This window comes from Podarcis muralis, chromosome Z (assembly GCF_964188315.1).
Source record: "Podarcis muralis chromosome Z, rPodMur119.hap1.1, whole genome shotgun sequence".
In the NCBI taxonomy this organism is placed as follows: Eukaryota; Metazoa; Chordata; class Lepidosauria; order Squamata; family Lacertidae; genus Podarcis; species Podarcis muralis.
The window spans coordinates 20,857,675-20,876,479 of NC_135673.1; the positions used below are offsets into that span (position 1 = coordinate 20,857,675).

Below are 18,805 nucleotides of genomic sequence, written 5' to 3' on the forward strand. Positions count from 1 at the left end.
TTTTTTCTCATGGTGTTACCATCACTTGATTGCTGCACATGTGAACCTGGACTACAGTAGCTTGCAACGTAACCTCACTGGTTCTGGGCCTGGATGCATATGGTGGCGGATCAACTTTTGAGAGCCAGTGGTTCTAGAGTGTCGGACTGTGACTTGGGAGACCAGGGTTCATATCCCCACATGGCCATGATGAAGGTTACTGGGAGACCTTGGGCCAAAACTACCTCACACTTATCTTGGGCTGCCAGCCTAAACCACCTCACAGGGTTGTTATGAGGATTACAGGAGGAAGGGGGGAACCATGTATTCCATTTTGAGCTCCTTGAAGAAGGTAGGATATACAAATAATATTTATATAAGGTTGCATACGGTGGTTTCAGTGTCAGGATTAGGACTTGGGAGATCAGGGTTCAAATTCCCATCTGGCCATAAAGCTAACTGGGTGCCCTTGGGCCAATCACTGCCTCTCAGACTATCCTACCTCACTGGGAAGTTGTGGGGAGTAAATGAGGAGAGAGAAGAGAACTGTGCAAGCCAACTTGAGCTCCTTGGAGGAAAACATGGGATATTAATGCCCCCCCCCCAAAAAAAAGAGGGGGAAAGAGAGAGAGAGAGAACCACAGCTTGAAATCCTGCTTTGAGTGGAGTTAAAATGAAGAAGTAATAAGCATGTCTTGCTCTGAAATTGGCCCCACCCCTAAACTTGCCTTTTATTTTTCCAAGTCAGAGTAACATAGCTTACTCTGTCCCTTTTCCAGCGTTGCGTATAGGAAACATTTAGGGCGTGTTCAGTAATGGAAGTGGAATCGCAGCAGGCAAAAGATGACTTCACTAAACTCCTGAAAGGCTAGATTTCTTAGACATCCAGAATAGGCTGATGTGCAGACATCTGCATGAGACCATTATAGGACAGGAAGGCTGTATTATAAAACCAACTGTACACTCAACAGAGAGCTCTGCTTCTCCTGAATGCCCCAAGGACCTGTGAGCCACAGGTTTGCACACGGCAATCACCTCTGACTGCCTCTGCATGGCTAATGCAAGAAGTGCTGGGTAGTGCATGTCTAAAGGAGCCAAGGCTATAGGTGCAGGTAATTCCAGCGCAGGATTGAACCCTGTGCCACAGCATACCACTCTTTTCCAGGATGTACTTCCCATGTATTAACCGTCCCAAAATACAACATGGGGAATGTAGGAAGTACAGCGTTACCTTGGGTTACATACGCTTCAGGTTACAGACGCTTCAGGTTACAGATTCCGCTAACCCAGAAATAGTACCTTGGGTTAAGAACTTTGCTTCAGGATGAGAACAGAAATCGTGCTCTGGCGGTGCAGCGGCAGCGGGAGGCCCCATTAGCTAAAGTGGTGCTTCAGGTTAAGAACAGTTTCAGGTGAAGAAGGGACCTCCAGAACGAATTAAGTTCTTAACCTGAAACTGTTCTTAACCTGAAGCACCACTTTAGCTAATGGGGCCTCCTGCTGCCGCTGTGCTGCCACCACCCGAGGTACCACTGTATGTGATTTCAGGAGTGGTGTGGCAGAGCACTTTCTCTTTCCAGAAAACACAGCATTCTTCCCAGAGGAAAAGGGCAGCAGTTCCTTGTCTGCAGAGCTGTGGAGCTATACGCTCGCACACGAGTCCCTCTTGCTGCTTTTTTTTTTTTTTTAAACATGAGGATTTGGAGCTTAAACATTAGAATGCTCTTGGAAACAGATTTCCCTGATCTAACCATTTCTGGCTACAGATATATTTGGAATAGATAGACCTCATAGTCTGGGCAGGCCTAGTGAGTAACGGTTCGTTGTTTCCGAGCAGTTTGCCTGCTGGGCAGTTACTCAACAAGAAGCAATGAGCAAGTCCAAGTTTTTGGCATGCCCCACCCAGGTCTCTGCCTTTAAAAAAATATGTGGTATTTTAAGCCTTACCCTATGGGCGATTTCACGACTGCATCTGTCCATCTAAAAACCCTTCTGTTAGGACAGATGACTTAAAGTCAGCTTCTTTTTTTATTTCCAGTTCATTTGCTTATTACATTTATATTCCAGCTTTCTTCAAGGAACTCAAGGCGGTGTACATAGTTCTGCCTCCCCCCTGCATTTTATATACGCAACAACCCTGTGAGGTAAGCCTTCAGGCACTGACTGGTGCAAGCTCACCCAGCAAGCTTCATGGCTGATCGGGGGTTTGAACCCTGGTCTGTCAGGTCCCAGTCCAACATTTTAACCACAACACTACAGTGAAAGTGACCTGTTTGGTTGTTTATTCATTTTTCAAAAAAGAAAACTACAGTTACATGCTTCAACCTTCATCCCAGGGCAGTTTGGGAACATAAGCACATAGGAAGGTCCCTTAAAGTGAATCAGATCCCATTGGTTCAGCTACCTCAGCATTGTCCAGCAGTGTCTATCTGGGGTTTCGGACAAGGACTCTCTTCCAGCCCAATCTGGAGATGCTGTTGGGAATTGAACCTGGGACATTCTGCATGCAAGGAAGATGCTCTACCTCTGAGATATGGCCCTTCCTTTATGGCAAAGTTCAGTTCCCCGTAAGATAGGGACTTAACAGTTCTGTAGATTACTTGTAGCAGCTTTTCCCAACCAGGTGTTCTTGAACTACAGTTGCAGCTGTGTTCTGTTATATTATGTTGGAAGTCACAATCAAACGCAATACAGTGGTACCTCGGGTTACAGACGCTTCAGGTTACAGATGCTTCAGGTTACAGACTCTGCTAACCCAGAAATAGTACCTTGGGTTAAAAACTTTGCTTCAGGATGAGAACAGAAATCGTGCAGTGGCAGCACGGCAGCAGCAGCGGGAGGCCCCATTAGCTAAAGTGGTACCTCAGGTTAAGAACAGTTTCAGGTTAAGAATGGACCTCCAGAACGAATTAAGTTCTTAACCCGAGGTACCACTGTACAATTAAAACATGCCCTTTGTTTTGCTTTCAGTCTTTTAATGACCTCCTCCTCTTCAGCCAGAAATTAGCTCACACTCCAGATGTAAATTTTAACCGGCAGACATATAACCCCTTCAGTTGTTATTTTTAGCAATCTTGAAGGTAATTGGAGAAAGGGAAGCTCTGCCGACCTTTGCCCTAAGGGCTAGCCTAGATGGCTGTTATGTGGTTTGAGGGCAAGATGAAAATTCCTCCTCTCCAAGTCACTCACCCCTGTCAGGGTTCCACAAAACCTCTTGTCTCCCAGCATGAAAAACAGCTTGTTCAGAGCAACAGAGGTTAATTCCTTGTTCACTCTATTTATCAAGAGTGAATTCAATAACCCAAGATTTACTGCTTGGCTATCATTAATCCTCACGTAATTATCTCGGTCAATGAGCTGTTGACAGAAGATGTTCAGTCCATCTTCTCCCCCAGAAATCCCTCAAGCGGCCTTCACCAATTGGACACCTTCCAGATTGATTGTACTGCAATCAGCTCCAACCAGTATGGTTTCCCAGAGTGGCTGGGGCAACACAGTCAGGTGGGCAGCATATAAGTAATAAAATTACTATTATTATTATTATTTGGAGGGTGGGCAAGAGTGTTGCTCTTGTGCTCGGGTCTTGCTTGCTCATTTCCCACAGGCATCTGGTTGGCCACTATGATAACAGGATGCTGAACTACATGGGCCATTGGCCTGGTCCTGTAGGCTCATCTTATGTTTTTTATGTTCAACCATTTCTATTTATTCTTGCACTTTATTTAAAACAAAAACAATGGGACTGTGAAAGCTTCTCTTTTATACAAAGGCAAAGAGTAGTAATTTTAAAAATTCGTAAGACTTGTGCTGGTGGCCAAGGAAATGGAGATAGAATCATAGAATCATAGAGTTGGAATAGACCACAAGGGCCATCGAGTCCAACCCCCTGCCAAGCAGGAAACACCATCAGAGCACTCCTGACATATGGTTGTCAAGCCTCTGCTTAAAGACCTCCAAAGAAGGAGACTCCACCACACTCCTTGGCAGCAAATTCCACTGCCGAACAGCTCTTACTGTCAGGAAGTTCTTCCTAATGTTTAGGTGGAATCTTCTTTCCTGTAGTTTGGATCCATTGCTCCGTGTCCGCTTCTCTGGAGCAGCAGAAAACAACCTTTCTCCCTCCTCTATATGACATCCTTTTATATATTTGAACATGGCTATCATATCTCCCCTTAACCTCCTCTTCTCCAGGCTAAACATGCCCAGCTCCCTTAGCCGTTCCTCATAAGGCATCGTTTCCAGACCTTTGACCATTTTGGTTGCCCTCCTCTGGACACGTTCCAGTTTGTCAGTGTCCTTCTTGAACTGTGGTGCCCAGAACTGGACACAGTACTCCAGGTGAGGTCTGACCAGAGCAGAATACAGTGGCACTATTACTTCCCTTGATCTAGATGCTATACTCTAGATGATAGTGGTCGTATTGAGTTCCTTACTATTGCATCTTCTATAGATACCATTTTCACAGTTCGGATTCAGCTCTGCTAGGGAACCACACATATAAACTGAATGTAGTGGAGGTGGTTTGGAACCAAGACCAGCCATGTCCTGTCTTTACTCTTTAAATTCGGAATTTGTGCCAGTTCGGGGCCAAGAACTGAGTATCCCAAGGGGGAGTTGCTTGTCAGTCTAAACTGCTGTTTTGTTTTGTTTTTCTCTGAGCTAACCAAAATGTCACCATGACCAAATTGGCTTTTTGCAAACCATTCTTCTAAATGCCTGCCTTAAAAAAAATAAAATAAATAAATCCAAGCCCAAAGCATCTGTTATCTCTTGAAACAGCGACAGGAAAGCGAGGGGAGGGTGCTTGAAGATTCTATTTGCGAGAAAGGAAATGGCAAAAATAGAGGAATTGGATCCTTGCACAAGTTCATGAATAAGTGTTTCAAAAAGCAGTGCCATAAATATATGAACTTGAGTGTCACAAGAGCACGCCCTTCGCTGGAACAGCTTTGCTGTGACTTCCTAGCACTGATCACTAGAGCCTGCTTCCTAATACAAAGCAAAAACAATTATGATGGATGTTTCCATGATCCACACAAGTAAACTTGACCCCAGTACTCAAATGTGCATCTTGAGAGGCTTAGTGAACCTGGCTTGAGGTGTGCGTCCGCGTGTGTAAAGAGGGTATTTAGCTTTGGCTGGTGGGGGCCAATCTTACTTTGCAAGAGGGCCACTGTGGGGCATCTTCCTGTACACATGGTTGTCTCTTGTGAGTCACAGAGAATAATAGCCTTCCAGCCGACTGAAACAGGAAACAGAGAAAACAGCATAGGCAGCAAGTCAGGCCTGCGCCGCAGGAGGGAGACCCTCTTCTGCTGCTTCATATTGCTTGCTCATATCTTAAGTGTTACTTGGGAAGCTTCTAGCCACAGTAGAAGCAGAGGACTGTGGGATGCTAAATTCTGGTGCCATGTGCAAATCTAATACCTGTGTGGTACCAGTGGTGGAGTTGTCTGGGGTCACAAGAGGGCAAAGAGCCATTAACTATTTCTGCAGCTGGGTCCCCTGTCTCCAGTGTCCTAGAGCCACCCAATCAGCAGGGATGGAGAGCTTTTTAGTCACTCAGAAGCCTTCTCACGCTTTGTGCTGACCAGAGCCAATCAATGGGAAAGGAGGTGAGTCAAACACAGAGGATGGGCTTCTAGGATACCTCTGGAGAAGGTGTGTGGAAGGACACAGAGGAGGGGATGTTCTGTATGTTCCAAAGCTAAGCACCGAGGAACACTGAAAATGCAAGGCACTTCCATTTCAAGAGAATGGTGTGTGTTCTATTGCATATAGTGGAACTTCAAGAAAAACACAGCCCTGAAAGAAGGAACTGGAGAACTCTGACAAATCATTTCCCATGTACATGCGCAGAAAAGAGTAGACCTAGCTGAAAAGCTACACATGGATATCTGCAATGAGTATTGCAGTGCATCCCAAATTATTATCAATATCTAATCATAAGATCTCCAGTAGTTTTTGGACTACAATTCCCATCATCCCTGACTACTGGTCCTGCTAGCTAGGAATAAAGGGAGTTGTAGTCCAAAAACAGCTGGAGACTCAAGATTAGGAAGAGGAAGGTTTTCAGTTGGTTCCAGAAAATGGACAATGTTGGAAAGCCACACAGAAAGGGTGCTTTGTCTCTGTTAGTGGATCAGACAACCAAGAGAGTTTTCAAGGAGCTCTTTACAGCTTCTAAGGAAAAGTCTGAAAGCATCTCTGGCATGAACACCCTTGAAAGCTCTCTACATCCTGAAGTGGCCTCTTATGTCCTTACCCTGGCATGTTCTGTTCTACTATAAAATCCTTTTTTTGCAATATTGGAATTATTTCCTTTTTTCAGGGCAAAGAGTCAGTCCTGTGGAGGAATTCTGGGACCGCCAAATAGAGTGGTCAGCTTCCACACTTTAGAATAATGGAACCATAGATTTGGAAGAGGCCAAAGAGGGTCATCTAGTCCAACTCTTTTATTCCAAACCTGCCTTATTCAGTGTCTTAATGGAAAGTCCAGACACTTTGCTTGTGAAGCATTTAAAATATACTCATAAGTTTAGTCCTACACATGTCTACTTGGAAGTAAATCCCTACTTGGTTCAGTAGGATTCACTGCCAGGTAAATATATATAGGCTTACAAATGAAATGTGGTTTGCAGCTGCTTAAGGATAGTCAAGCCAAATTATTGGCAGCAATAGGCAGGAATGACTGAAAGAGGCTTGTGGGAAGGACATTTTAGATAGCCATGTAGGCAGCTGTGAAGCGCACCATTTAACATTTCTCTTCTTCTTCCATCACCATTTCATGCTTTGCAACTGCTTCTATGTTCCCGATGTTGGAGTGTAAAAACAAGCAAACAAGCTCACCAATCTTGGCCTTTTTCTGAGTGAGGAGAGCCTGCTGAATAAGGCCAGGAGGAGCCCACCTAGTCCAGCATCCTGTTCTCACAGGGGCCAACCAGATGCCTCAGAGGGAAACCCGCAACCAGGAGCTGAGCACGAGAACCAGCTTCCCCTCCTGAGGCTTCAAGAAACTGGCATTCAGAAGCATTACTGCCTCTGGCAGTGGCAGCAGCGCATGGCCTTCACCGTGGCTGATAGCCCTCTCTGCCACTTCTACTGTAGGAACAGAGCTGGGGACGGACGGACCATGGGTGTCATATCATGAGCTCAACTTCTTGGGATCCTTCCCAAGGCAGCCAAGTGGAGGGTTAAGCCTGTTCTCTGCTGGTTGCAACAGGGTTCTGCTCCGAACCTTGGGAGCACCTTCCAGCTGGTGTTTTGTTTCCTGATTAGCTTAGGGATCTGAAAAGCCCCCCTTTACAGGAGGTTTGATTTAATTAAACTGTAATCCCTTCAGCAATTGCAAGCACTTTCATATGACCCAGGGTGCCCCCGCCCTCTCTCTGCTGGCACATAAAATACCAAAGGAGAGTTGTGGAGAAGGGCTGGCGATAGGAAACGTGGGCAAATGCCTGTAAGTATTCCTGGAGCTCCCATTCTGGATGGGGAGGGCATACCTCTCCTGATCCTTGGAAGCCTCTGGGAGATCAGGCTGAAAGGTCTTGGGGAGCTGGGGGTGAAATCATGTTGTTGCTGCATATATCGGAAGGTGTGCAAGAAAATAATCCTGAGGCTGCACCAGGTCACTGAGGGACTCTCCAAAGTTCTGCTGGCTTGATGGATAAATGAGACTTTTTCCCATGGAGGGGAGGCTCCTACTAGCCGAATTTTGGTGTCCCTATAGCTTGTGCTCTATAGCAGGTGATCACACACTCCTGTAGTTATTTGAAATTGCTCTCTGAGTGTTGGATGTTAAGTTTTCCTGTAGTAGACAGCACTACTTTACATACATGCATGCATGCATGTATACATACATACATACATAGTGGGTATTCCCATACAACGGCCTGAATCAGTGGCGGGGTGGTGTTGATACAACCATTGGGCCTAGTTTTTTATTTCCAGTGACAGCCAGTTAAAAGTTCTCTTCTGAGAAGCCAGTGAGCAAAGCAACAGCATAGACTCCTTCTCTCAGGTATCTACAGCTAGAAGCATACTTTCTCTGAGCTTGGAGGTCCTATCATGGCTAAATAGTTATTTGCAGACTGAGTAGTCATCCAGAATTCCTTTTGTACTGGTGGCTTCCCAGGCATAGGTACATGATTTAAAGTGTCAGAGTGGGTTGTTGTTGTTGTTGGTTTTTTTGTCCTGGTGCTTTCCTTGAGAAAACCTGTGTTTTACCACTGAAGTGGAGCAACAACAATCCATGGAAAATACAATTGCCATTTACTCTCATTCAGCGGTAAAATGCGGGGGGTTTTCCCCGAGAAAGTGCTGGGACCAAAAAAGAAAAAAGAAAAAGCTCACTCTGGAATGGAGGTTTTTAAAGCTTGGACCTGTGCCTAGAAATGTGGCACAAAACGAAGTCTGGATGACCCCCTCGGTCTTTGTTGCTTGAAGCCCCAGGAGGGAAGAGGGCTCTTTGCTGGTTTCCTACAGGCATTTGTTTGGCCCCTGTGAGAAGAGAAGGCTAGAGTCATGGGCCCTTGGCCTGATCCAGCAGGGCTTTTCTTACATTCACATGGTTATTTATTAATCTAAGCCAGAGACCATAACCAGCTTGTGTGGCAGAAAACTCCACAAGGCTGCATGCCGCATTGAGCTCCTTGGAGGAAAAGGTGGAACATAAACGCAATAAACAATAAACCATGGTGTTGTCCTTGGCCATACACAGATCTGAACAGTCCATTGCAGAAGCATTTCTAGAACTATACCCCTCACCCTCTCCCACCCCCACCGTGCCCCACAGGAGGCATGAATGGTGGGGCAGCTGCTCACCAGTGGGCAACAAGAAGAATCTAGACTCCTTGCTCTTTTTTGTAACTGATGTCATAAGCCAGCTAGACAGTGTTCTTTGTTCCCACTCCTCAGGGTGTGTGTTCAGAGTTGTTTTGGCAGGCAAATAGTTGTTTGTTCCTCTCTCTGCCTCCGAAGTTGACAGCACTTTGAAAGAGGGATCGTTCCCCCCGCCCGCTTCTGGTCAACAGATTTCTGCACACTTTGCATTGTTAGAAAAACCTGCTGGCTCCAACAACAGTAGGGCCAACGAGGTGCTGTTTACACCATGGGAGCAAAGAAATGCCTCTTGAAAATATTTTGTCGCCAACCTTAGAGAACCAGTGCCGCTACCTTCCAATTTTCGTGGCTGGAACAGCTTAAAACATATACTACATCCTCTGCAGAATGACTCTGCACAGCAGTTTCAGTGCTTAGCTGTGCATTGTTGGTGTAGTAGTTAGAATGTCAGAATAGGGCCTGGGAGAGACCAGTGTTCATATCCCCATTTGGTCATGAAGCTCATTGGGTGACTTGGGGCCAGTCACTCTTGGCCTATCCTACTTCATAGGGTTGCTGTGGGGATTGAATGAGGATGGGGAGAACCATGTATGCCACCTTGAGTTCCTTGGAGAAAAAGGGTGGGATGAAAATAAATGGCATCAGGTAACAATATTCCTCCATAGCCATCTTTCTGTGTTGAAGTAAACTACAAAAGTGTTAAAACTACCAAAAGAAAATGCCTGTTCCTTCCCTGTGAATATGTGTTGGTTCAGGCTCTTTTAGGCTTGCTTGTAACTTTTTTTAAAAAATTGCTTCTATTTTGAGGATATTTCAGAAAATGGGAGACAAATGTTTGCCTTTAAAAATTCAAATGTTAAAACTTCTAGCCAGAGGCTTCCTTTCCTATGTGCGACCATATGAAATAGTTAATGAACAATCAAACACTTATACCAGGGGTGCCCAAACTTTTTTCACAGAGGGCCAGATTTGATGAAGTTTTTTAGGATTGAAGTTGTTGAGCTTTTTTCACCAGGACATGCCACGGACTTTGGACATGCCTGACTTATACTGTGGGTATCCATGCAGAAATCTCTGGCCTTCCAGTTTATGAAGCCTTGACTGAATGCAGGGAGCATATCTTGAAACTTTCAAAGGGACAGAGGCTCTGGATGCAGAGGATGCAGCAGCAAGCTGCAATCTTGCAGATGTCATGGTCCATTGTGGTGCTTCTTGACTGCACTGTGGATGGCCCAGCAGAACTCCTTAAATGGGGGTGGGGGGAATTATGGAGAGGTAGCACAAATGTTTGTGGGAAGTTTGACAGTCCCACTCATTTGCAATCTCTAAACGGGGTGTGGCTAAGATGTGCCCCCCACCCAATGTCGGCCACTAGCTCCCATCAGTCCCAGCCAGCATAGCCAGTGCTCAGGGATGATGGAACTTGCTGTTTTCAAAGTGTGTTCTGGGATTTGCAGCAGGCATTAACATACTTTGAAGGCTGTCATGATAACTTGCTAAGGTAGGTCCATATTGTGAAGGTCTATATTGCTCAAAGCCACTTGATGAGTTTCTAGGAAAGTCTGTGATGCTCCTTAAGACATGTTGCAAATTCCTGAGGCAGGCTTGCAAAGTATCCTTTGCCAAAACAGTTGTGTCTTGCAATACTTTGAGCTGATTCTTAAATATTCTAAACCCCGGAATGCTTCTGCAGTGACACTATTTTTTTATCTTAATATCTGCAAACACACATCAAGTATAAGCACATGAAACAATGGTTTGTTTTAACCATGTTTTGTTCAGTAAACCATGAGCCACCTAGCAGATGAGCATACAATCCATGTCTTGTTTCTTAAAAGCTTACCTGTTTTATCTCTTTTCAATCTCCTCCTTTCCAGGCTAAACATACCAAATCTACATGTCCATGTAATCACTGGCAAATAGGCTCCTACCTAATTCAGAAAGGAAGCATCTCCAATTCAGCTTTTTTGGCACATCTCCTAACCTTTGCTATGTAGTGATTGATCGCTGGCATAGCAGCCCATGACTGCTCCATCATTACTCTAACAAGATTTTTGCTGCTTCTGGTGGGGCTATAAGGTCTCTTTTACTGCCAAAGTCTTGCAATGAGTGGAGAGTGAGCTCAACTGCAGAGGGACAAGGCCTGTTTCTGCAAAGATGTTGGTGTGTCAAAGGCACCCAGGTGGTAAAGGAGTCTGGCTTTTGTTAAAAGTGCATGGATGTCTGTGCAGAGGAGCCTGGGCAGGTGCCAAAGGCTGCTGAAGCTCCTTTTCTCAGGCTATGTCGAGACTCAGCCAAGAACTGAATGCCAACACAATCTTTTGTGTTGCTTGCCAGTGTGGGTGAAGAGTGGATAACCAATCAATCTCCTTCTGCTGAAAGCTCTTTGCTTCAACTCCTTCCAAGTATGTTGTGAGCTCATGTAACAGAGTTTGCTCAACTTGAATGACACAGGGCACTCTTCAAACAGAGTTCTCTCGGTGTTGATCTAAGGGAGGCATTTATATATTTCATGTGTTACTGTGGGTGTCCCAAAATAGTCAGTGTTGAGAACCTCTTGGCTTTGACATTCTCATGGGTTCTTCAAGTAGCCTAGTTTAAGACAATGCTGCAGGAAGGAGGATAACACTGACCTTGCCAGTTGGTCGATAAAAATGATAAAAACACCAAATCTATCAGTAAGAGCTGGTTTGCAGAGAAACTCAGGTTTGAAAGCCCTTTCTAAGTTATATAGTTTATAGAAGACTTCTAGAAATGAGTGGGCATGTCTCCTGTCAAACTTGTATTGGCAAGGCGTCCCACAGGGTGAGAACTGTCTATGTTAGTGTAGTCCACTGGTCTACAATTGGAGGGTTGGGACCCTCTAGTGGGTCATGGCCTGGTCCAAGATGGGTCACAACAGGAGAACTACCACCATGCACCTCTATGGGAAAAGCTTAAGAAAAGGGCCTCCACATGCATGTTTGGTGTAAAAGTGCACCCTGATTCTGAAAAGGTTAGGGACTGCTGGTGTTACTGAAAAACAACTTTGATTTCATTCCCTTTAGAAAGAATAATGTTTATGTCTTTCGGCACAAAGCACATTGTGCGTGGAGGCTCCACAAATGTAGGTTGCAAATAGTATTAACTTTGGTGTAGCCCTCTGTATTAATGTAACACTCCTACTGCTGACCTCTTTACAAATCCAACCATAGCTGCCAAGCCAACTTATTAATTGAGTGCCAGTGAAGAAACCGGCTAGTATAAAACAAACTTGCATGGGCAGGTGAAACTGAAAAGTCACTCCAGTATCTCACTGGACAGTAACGTAAAAGGTAAAAAAACCCAACAACCCTAGACGGTTAAAGGTGACTATGGGGTGCGGCACTCATCTCACTTTCAGGCTGAGGGAGCTGACGTTTGTCCACAGACAGCTTTCCTGGTCATGTGGCCAGCATGACTAAACCACTTCTTGCAAAATGGCACGCTGTGACGAGTGCCAGATTGCATGGAGACAGTTTACCTTCCCGCCAGAGTGGTACTTATTTATCTACTTGCACTGGTATGCTTTTGAACTGCTAGGTTGGCAGAAGCTAGGACAGACCAATGGGAGCTCACCCCATCACATGGATTCAAACTGCCGACCTTCTGATCAGCAAGCCCAAGAGGCTCAGTGGTTTAGAGCACAGCACCACCCGCGTCCCTCAGTATCTCCCCCTCCAAGAACATCCTGTGGAGAAGAATGCTCCAAGAGGGGGTATTTGAAGGGAAATGGGTATGGCCACCCTGGAACTTCGGAAAGCCACCTTCTAGTTTCATCTCTGCCTCTTTGTTCCAGAATGAAAGGCCAGTTGCACCTCCTTTGGCAGCTGCTTAGGGTGACCCACTTTGCAAGAGCCACGAGCCCATGCCACCTGGATCCCCTGGACCCACCAATAGCTGTACAGAATCTTGCTTGATTGCATATTATTGAGCTTGGAAAGAGATTTAAATATATTCTTAATATTTGATAGGAATGTATTGCCTTTCATAGCACAAAACTGCTTCCTACTCTGATATGCAGGTTTGCTTTCTCATTCTCCAAAGTGTGTCCATTTAATTCCCTCCAACCTCTTTGCCCTCCAGCTGTTTTGGATTGCAGTTCACATCAGCCATTGTCCGTGGTGGCTGGAGCTGATGAAAGTTGTCCAAAACATCTGGAGGGCAACAGGTTGGGGAAAGCTGATCCAGTACATTTTTGAGATGATGGTGATGAGTTTCGGTCATTCAATACAGACTGTTTCAACTTTTAAACTGCTGCTGCAGACTTTTCTTTTCTGCCAAGGCCTATGCAGGTAATTGAGACTACGTCTTTTCACAATGGTTAATCAATGTCTGATTTTAATATATATATTTTTTTACTGTATGGCTTCAGTGTTAGAAACTGAGATATGAAAGCTAGGAGCTAAATGGCTCCTTAATCCTAGGTTATGAGCGCAACAACAGAATGTCAAGGCACGCTTTTTTAAAATAACAAGAATACAAAGCTGAAAATGAATGAACTGCAGCTAAAATAATATGTTCATTTTTTACATGGTCTTCTCCTTCCCCTGCCCCCCCCATATATTCTTAAGAGGGTCTCTTTTCCAGTCTTCAGAGAGTAGCTGGAAGTGGGGAGGCAGAAAAAGATCCTCATTTCCTTCCACTCTGCAGTTTTAATCTGAAATCTTAGGCATAGCGCTGTGCCCAGAGCTCAGAAACGGCATGCGCTGATGAAATTCCCTGTCGCAAAATGCGCCTAGAACAATGGGAGTTTTGAACATGTACTTTCATTGTAAGCCACTTTGATATGTTTTATGAAATAGCAGCATATAAATATTTTATAGTAAGAAAGAAATTTTGGCTCATGCTGCTGGATGGGTGAATGGATTTTCATGAGGCATCTGGATTCTAATTCTACCCTCCTATTTTATATTCCAGATTACTGTCCGAGTTACCACCATGGATGCTGAGCTGGAGTTTGCCATCCAGCCCAACACCACAGGGAAGCAGCTGTTTGACCAGGTAAGTAGACCAGCCATGTACGGACTGTATCATCTGAAACATTTTTGTCTGTGTTGAATTGGATATTGAATGATGAGGAATGAGCAATAAATAACAATGTGTGGAGCCGCCTTTGTTGTTAAGGCTAGTAGGTGCAGCTAGCCACAGCAACCAAATACACGGGTGAGATGTAAGATGCAAGGTAAATAAAAGATAAAAAGGTAAAGGGACCCCTGACCATTAGGTCCAGTCGTGACCGACTCTGGGGTTGCGGCACTCATCTCGCTTTATTGGCCGAGGGAGCCGGCGTACAGCTTCCGGGTCATGTGGCCAGCATGACTAAGCCGCTTCTGGCGAACCAAAGCAGCGCACGGAAACGCCATTTACCTTCCCACCGGAGTGGTACCTATTTATCTACTTGCACTTTGATGTGCTTTCGAACTGCTAGGTTGGCAGGAGCAGGGACCGAGCAACAGGAGCTCACCTCGTCGCGGGGATTCGAACCGCCAACCTTCTGATCGGCAAGTCCTAGGCTCTGTGGTTTAACCCACAGCACCACCCGTGTCCCTAAATAAAAGATAGTAAAGGATAAAAGAAAGGACTCATTCACACAGCACATAGTCTACCTAGGGAACTTGCTCCCCCAGGAGGCAGTGACGGCCACAAACTTGGATAGCTTTCAATGAGGATTGGACAGGTTCATGGAGGAGGAGAGCACTATGCCATGTTCCCTGTAGATGTTGCTGCGCTATAACTCCCATAATCGCAGGAAATGACTCTCCTGTCTGAGGCTGATGGGAATTATTGTCCTAAACATCTGGAGGGCACCAGTTGGCAAAAGGTTGAGTTAGAGCCAACGAAGCTTTCTACCTTGGTGACAAACTCTCCTATCTGTTCTTAGATGTCTGGCCTGATGGTTTCCTATAGATTGCATTAGAATGGGGTGTGACTCACAATAAAGCCTTGAATCTCCTCAGGGCTTATATTTCCCTCCATTAGACATTCTGGCATTGTGAGGAAATAGATTCATTGTGGTTAACCTACTCATAAAACACTTTTATTATTTGGGGCTTGTAGTGGTTTTAATTCTTGTACCCCATGCCACACTCTGAAATGCTTATCCATTACAGCGCATTAATGCTCTATGTATGGTGTAATATTATTCCACCATGACTGGGTCTGGTTTCTTCATATACTGACTCATGAAGCTGAATGTGCTACCAAATAAAAAGCAGAACAGTGTGTTGTTAGAGTGTGTGCCAGCCTAGATGTGACTGGGGGTGAGGCGTATGTATATTATTTATTTTACGTGCTGCTGCCTGTCATTGCACCCTAGCTTCCATGGGTCATGTAGCGCGAAGGAGGTGCAGCAAAGTCCAATGTCTCTCTTTTGGCCCACCTTTTCCTTTGGATGCTTTGGCTGCTACCAGGTGAAAGTGTTTTCTTCTACTCTGGCTGTCTTTCACCGACTGAAAAACAGTGGATCTCAGGCTTTTGGGGGCCACTCCTTCTTGGTTCTGTAAACTCACCCCCAGTGCCCCCTACCCTATAAAAAGCATTATTCAGAATAGCCGTTTGCATGACCCACTACGGACGATAATAACATAACAAAATTCAAAACAGTAACAATTAATTGCACATTTTGTTCAGAATCCAATTAAAATTTAGTTTATTTAATTCAACGAAGTTGATGAACTTGATCCAGTGATAATCAGCTCTTCAAAACCTGATAGTCTGGCTTGGGCTACCCAGTCAGATGGGCAGCCTATAAATAATAAATTATTTATTTTACACCCCCCACTGCCCCCTTCTGGCTGCCCCCTTGCCTCTTAGTGTCCCTCTATGTCAGGCTTCCCCCACCTCTGCCCTCCAGATGTTTTGAGACTACAATTCCCATCATCCCTGACCACTGGTCCTGCTAGCTAAGGGTCATGGGAGTTGTAAGCCAAAAACATTTGGAGGGCCGAGGTTGAGGAAGCCTGCTCTAGGTAATCCCACTGCCCATGAAAGGTCACCACTGATAATAATAACAACAACAACAACAACAACAACAACAACAACAACAACAAATAAATAAATACTGGGTGGCTCCCAATCAAGTGTTAAAAACAGTACAGCATTAAATATTAAAAACTTCCCTGAACAGGGCTGCCTTCAGATGTCTTTTAAAGATAGGATAGCTGTTTATTTCCTTCACATCTGAAGGGAGGGTGTTCCACAGGGTGGGCGCCACTACCAAGAAGGCCCTCTGTCTGGTTCCCTGTAACCTCACTTCTCACAATGAGGGAACCGCCAGAAGGCCCTCGGCGCTGGATCTCAGTGAACAATGGGGGTGGAGACGCTCCTTCAGGTATACCGGACCAAGGCCGTTTAGGGCTTTAAAGGTCGGCACCAACACTTTGAATTGTGCTTGGAAATGTACTGGGAGCCAATGCAGATCTCTCAGAACCACTTCTCTCTTATCAAAAGGGAGCCTGTATTGAAGGAGGCCCATCCCCTGCTTCCTCACATGCTCGACTTCCTTCCATAAACACACTCTTCCCTCACCCCCCACTCACATGTGTGGGTCATCAAGTGACCAACATTCATGACCACCGCTTTCCCAAGTATATGGTTTGACTTGCCAAGAGTTGGGATATAAATATTCTAAGGTGTCCCAACTGAACAGAATTCACAAGTTCAAAAGAAGTCCACAAAACAATTAACGAAAATTTAAAACAATGCAGAAGTGTTAAACAACACCAAAATTAGAAACAAAACCTCAGATGGAACTCAAAACATGTCAAATGGCCCCTGGCGAAGAGGATTGTTTTGACTCTTGTGCTATGCAGGTTGGGGCTGACAAAGTAGCCATAACTTCCTAGTCATGGGAGGTGAAGGGGAGGGCAAGCCAGTCATCCCGATTTGGGGGCCTCCAGAGGTTTTGATCTAGCCTGCAGAGCTGATGGAGGCATGGCTGTTCTGGGTGGGACTGATGGGAGTTGTATCCCAAAACCTCTAGGTTGGGGAAGGTGGTCCAAAAAGGAAGGATAGCACAGAACTATTGCTTTCCACAACCTTGTGTGTCTGTTCTGGCTCCATCACCTGAACAACATCTTCTTGGGAAAGTAAGTATGGGGTCTTCCTGAAAAAAATGTTTGTCCTTGGTTTCTTTTTTTCCATTCTTTTATGTCCTGTTTACAGACAGCTGTGGCAGTATGGCCTCCTCCCTAATATTTCCTCCTTGCATCTGTCAAAACAGAGTGTTGCTTTCACATAGAGGATTTCTACAATATAACCTCACTGTTCTGTTAGTATCCATTATAACCTGCTGCAGCAAAAAAACCCAAAATCCTTACCGCTTTCCTCCCAAAGCAGGCACAAAAGCCTTTCATGCAAAATGCATGCATTTGTATTATGCTCTAGCCCAGCAGCAACCAAACCCTTTCGGGTCACCGCTCCCATGGTTCAATGCACTCACCACCAGGGTTCCCTGCCCTACCCTACCTCATAAAAAGCATCTTTCAGAATTGTTGTCTGCACAACCCACTAAGGAAGATAGTAACACCATGAAAATTGAAACAGTAAGAATTAAAAATGCAGTTAAAACTAGTTTAATTAATCCAACAAAACTGACAAACTTGATCCACTGATACCAGCTTTTCAAAGTCTGATAGTCATTTACGCCACCAGTGACCCCCTACTGCCCTCTTGCCTCTTAATGCACAGCCCCCTCCCAGTAATCCCACTACCCTCTAGGGGTCAGTACCACCCACTTTCAGAACTGCTGTGCTAGATAGCACTCAGTGAAAGTTAAGTTGCAAACATGTTTTAATAGTTGTTGTATCAACAAATTTAGTATGGCCACTTGTTGAGGAAATAATGGATTGATTTTAACTCAGTTGCTTAAATGGCCCTTTTTATCTTTGGTGATCTAAATCATGATTTAAATTGCATTGGTTTTATATTCATACGCCTTGTCTAATGGGGATGAGATATACTAGTGTTTTGTAAGAAATAAGTTGGTTAACATCTTAAGGCTGACATGAACACAAAGAAACGGCCATGGCATGCTCCACCCATGATGTGACTGTGTGCATATGCGGATGTAGGTGTGGGTGTTTGTAATCTCTTGTCCCATCTTTGCTTCAGATTTCATTGCATCATTCATTAGGAAATGAATTGAAAATAAAATTGCCAGCAGCCCATCTAGTCTAGCATCCTGCTCTCACAGTAGCCAACCATCTAGAGCAGGCTTCCTCAACCTCGGCCCTCCAGATGTTTTGAGAGTACAATTCCCATCAACCCTGACCACTGGTCTTGCTAGCTAGGGATCATGGGAGTTGTAGGCCAAAAACATCTGGAGGGCCGAGGTTGAGGAAGCCTGATCTAGAGCGCCTCCCTCTCCTGTTGTTTCCAGCAACTGGTATTTCAGTAACTGGCATTGCTGCCTCCAACTGTGGAGGCAGAGCATAGCCATTCTGGCTAGTAGCCATCAATAGCCCTCTTCTCCATGAATTTGTCCCATTCTCTGTTAATGGCATCTAGGTTGGTGGTCATCACTGCCTCCTGTGGAAGTGAGTTCCACAGTTGAACTATGTACTGCATGAGGAAGTCTTTTCTTTTATCAGTCCTGAATCATCAAATCTTCAGCTTCACTGGATGTCCATGATTTCTAGTGTCACAAGGCCACATGATTTAGCTGGAAAAGGAAATGACGAGAGAGCTCTACTGGGGCTCTACTGTCCTAGAAATATCAGAGCCCAGGGATGCTCAAAAGTCAGTCTCACTGCTTTCCAGCAACATTCAGCCCTATGTCAGAGATAAACTTCAAGCAGTTACCAGAGTCTTGAGGACGTGAAGCACACATGTCTCTTGATGATAATAACAGATTGTATAATGTGTCCTGGCTGTTCATAGTGCTCCATGCACACTGTCAGCTGCTCATAACTACTATTATGTATAAGTCAATCCCACATTGTGGACGCTGCAGGGTCTGAACTCG

At 45.0% G+C, this 18,805-nt stretch overlaps 1 protein-coding gene across 2 annotated transcripts in view; it reads left to right on the forward strand.

Moving 5' to 3' along the window:
- Positions 1-18,805, forward strand: part of MSN (moesin) — a 77,736-nt gene that overhangs the window by 25,160 nt on the left and 33,771 nt on the right. For both annotated transcript variants that reach the window (XM_077922662.1, XM_028714863.2), the window contains exon 2: positions 13,759-13,842. In XM_077922662.1, coding sequence (XP_077778788.1) covers positions 13,759-13,842 — 84 coding nt within the window. The remainder of the gene's footprint in view (positions 1-13,758; positions 13,843-18,805) is intronic.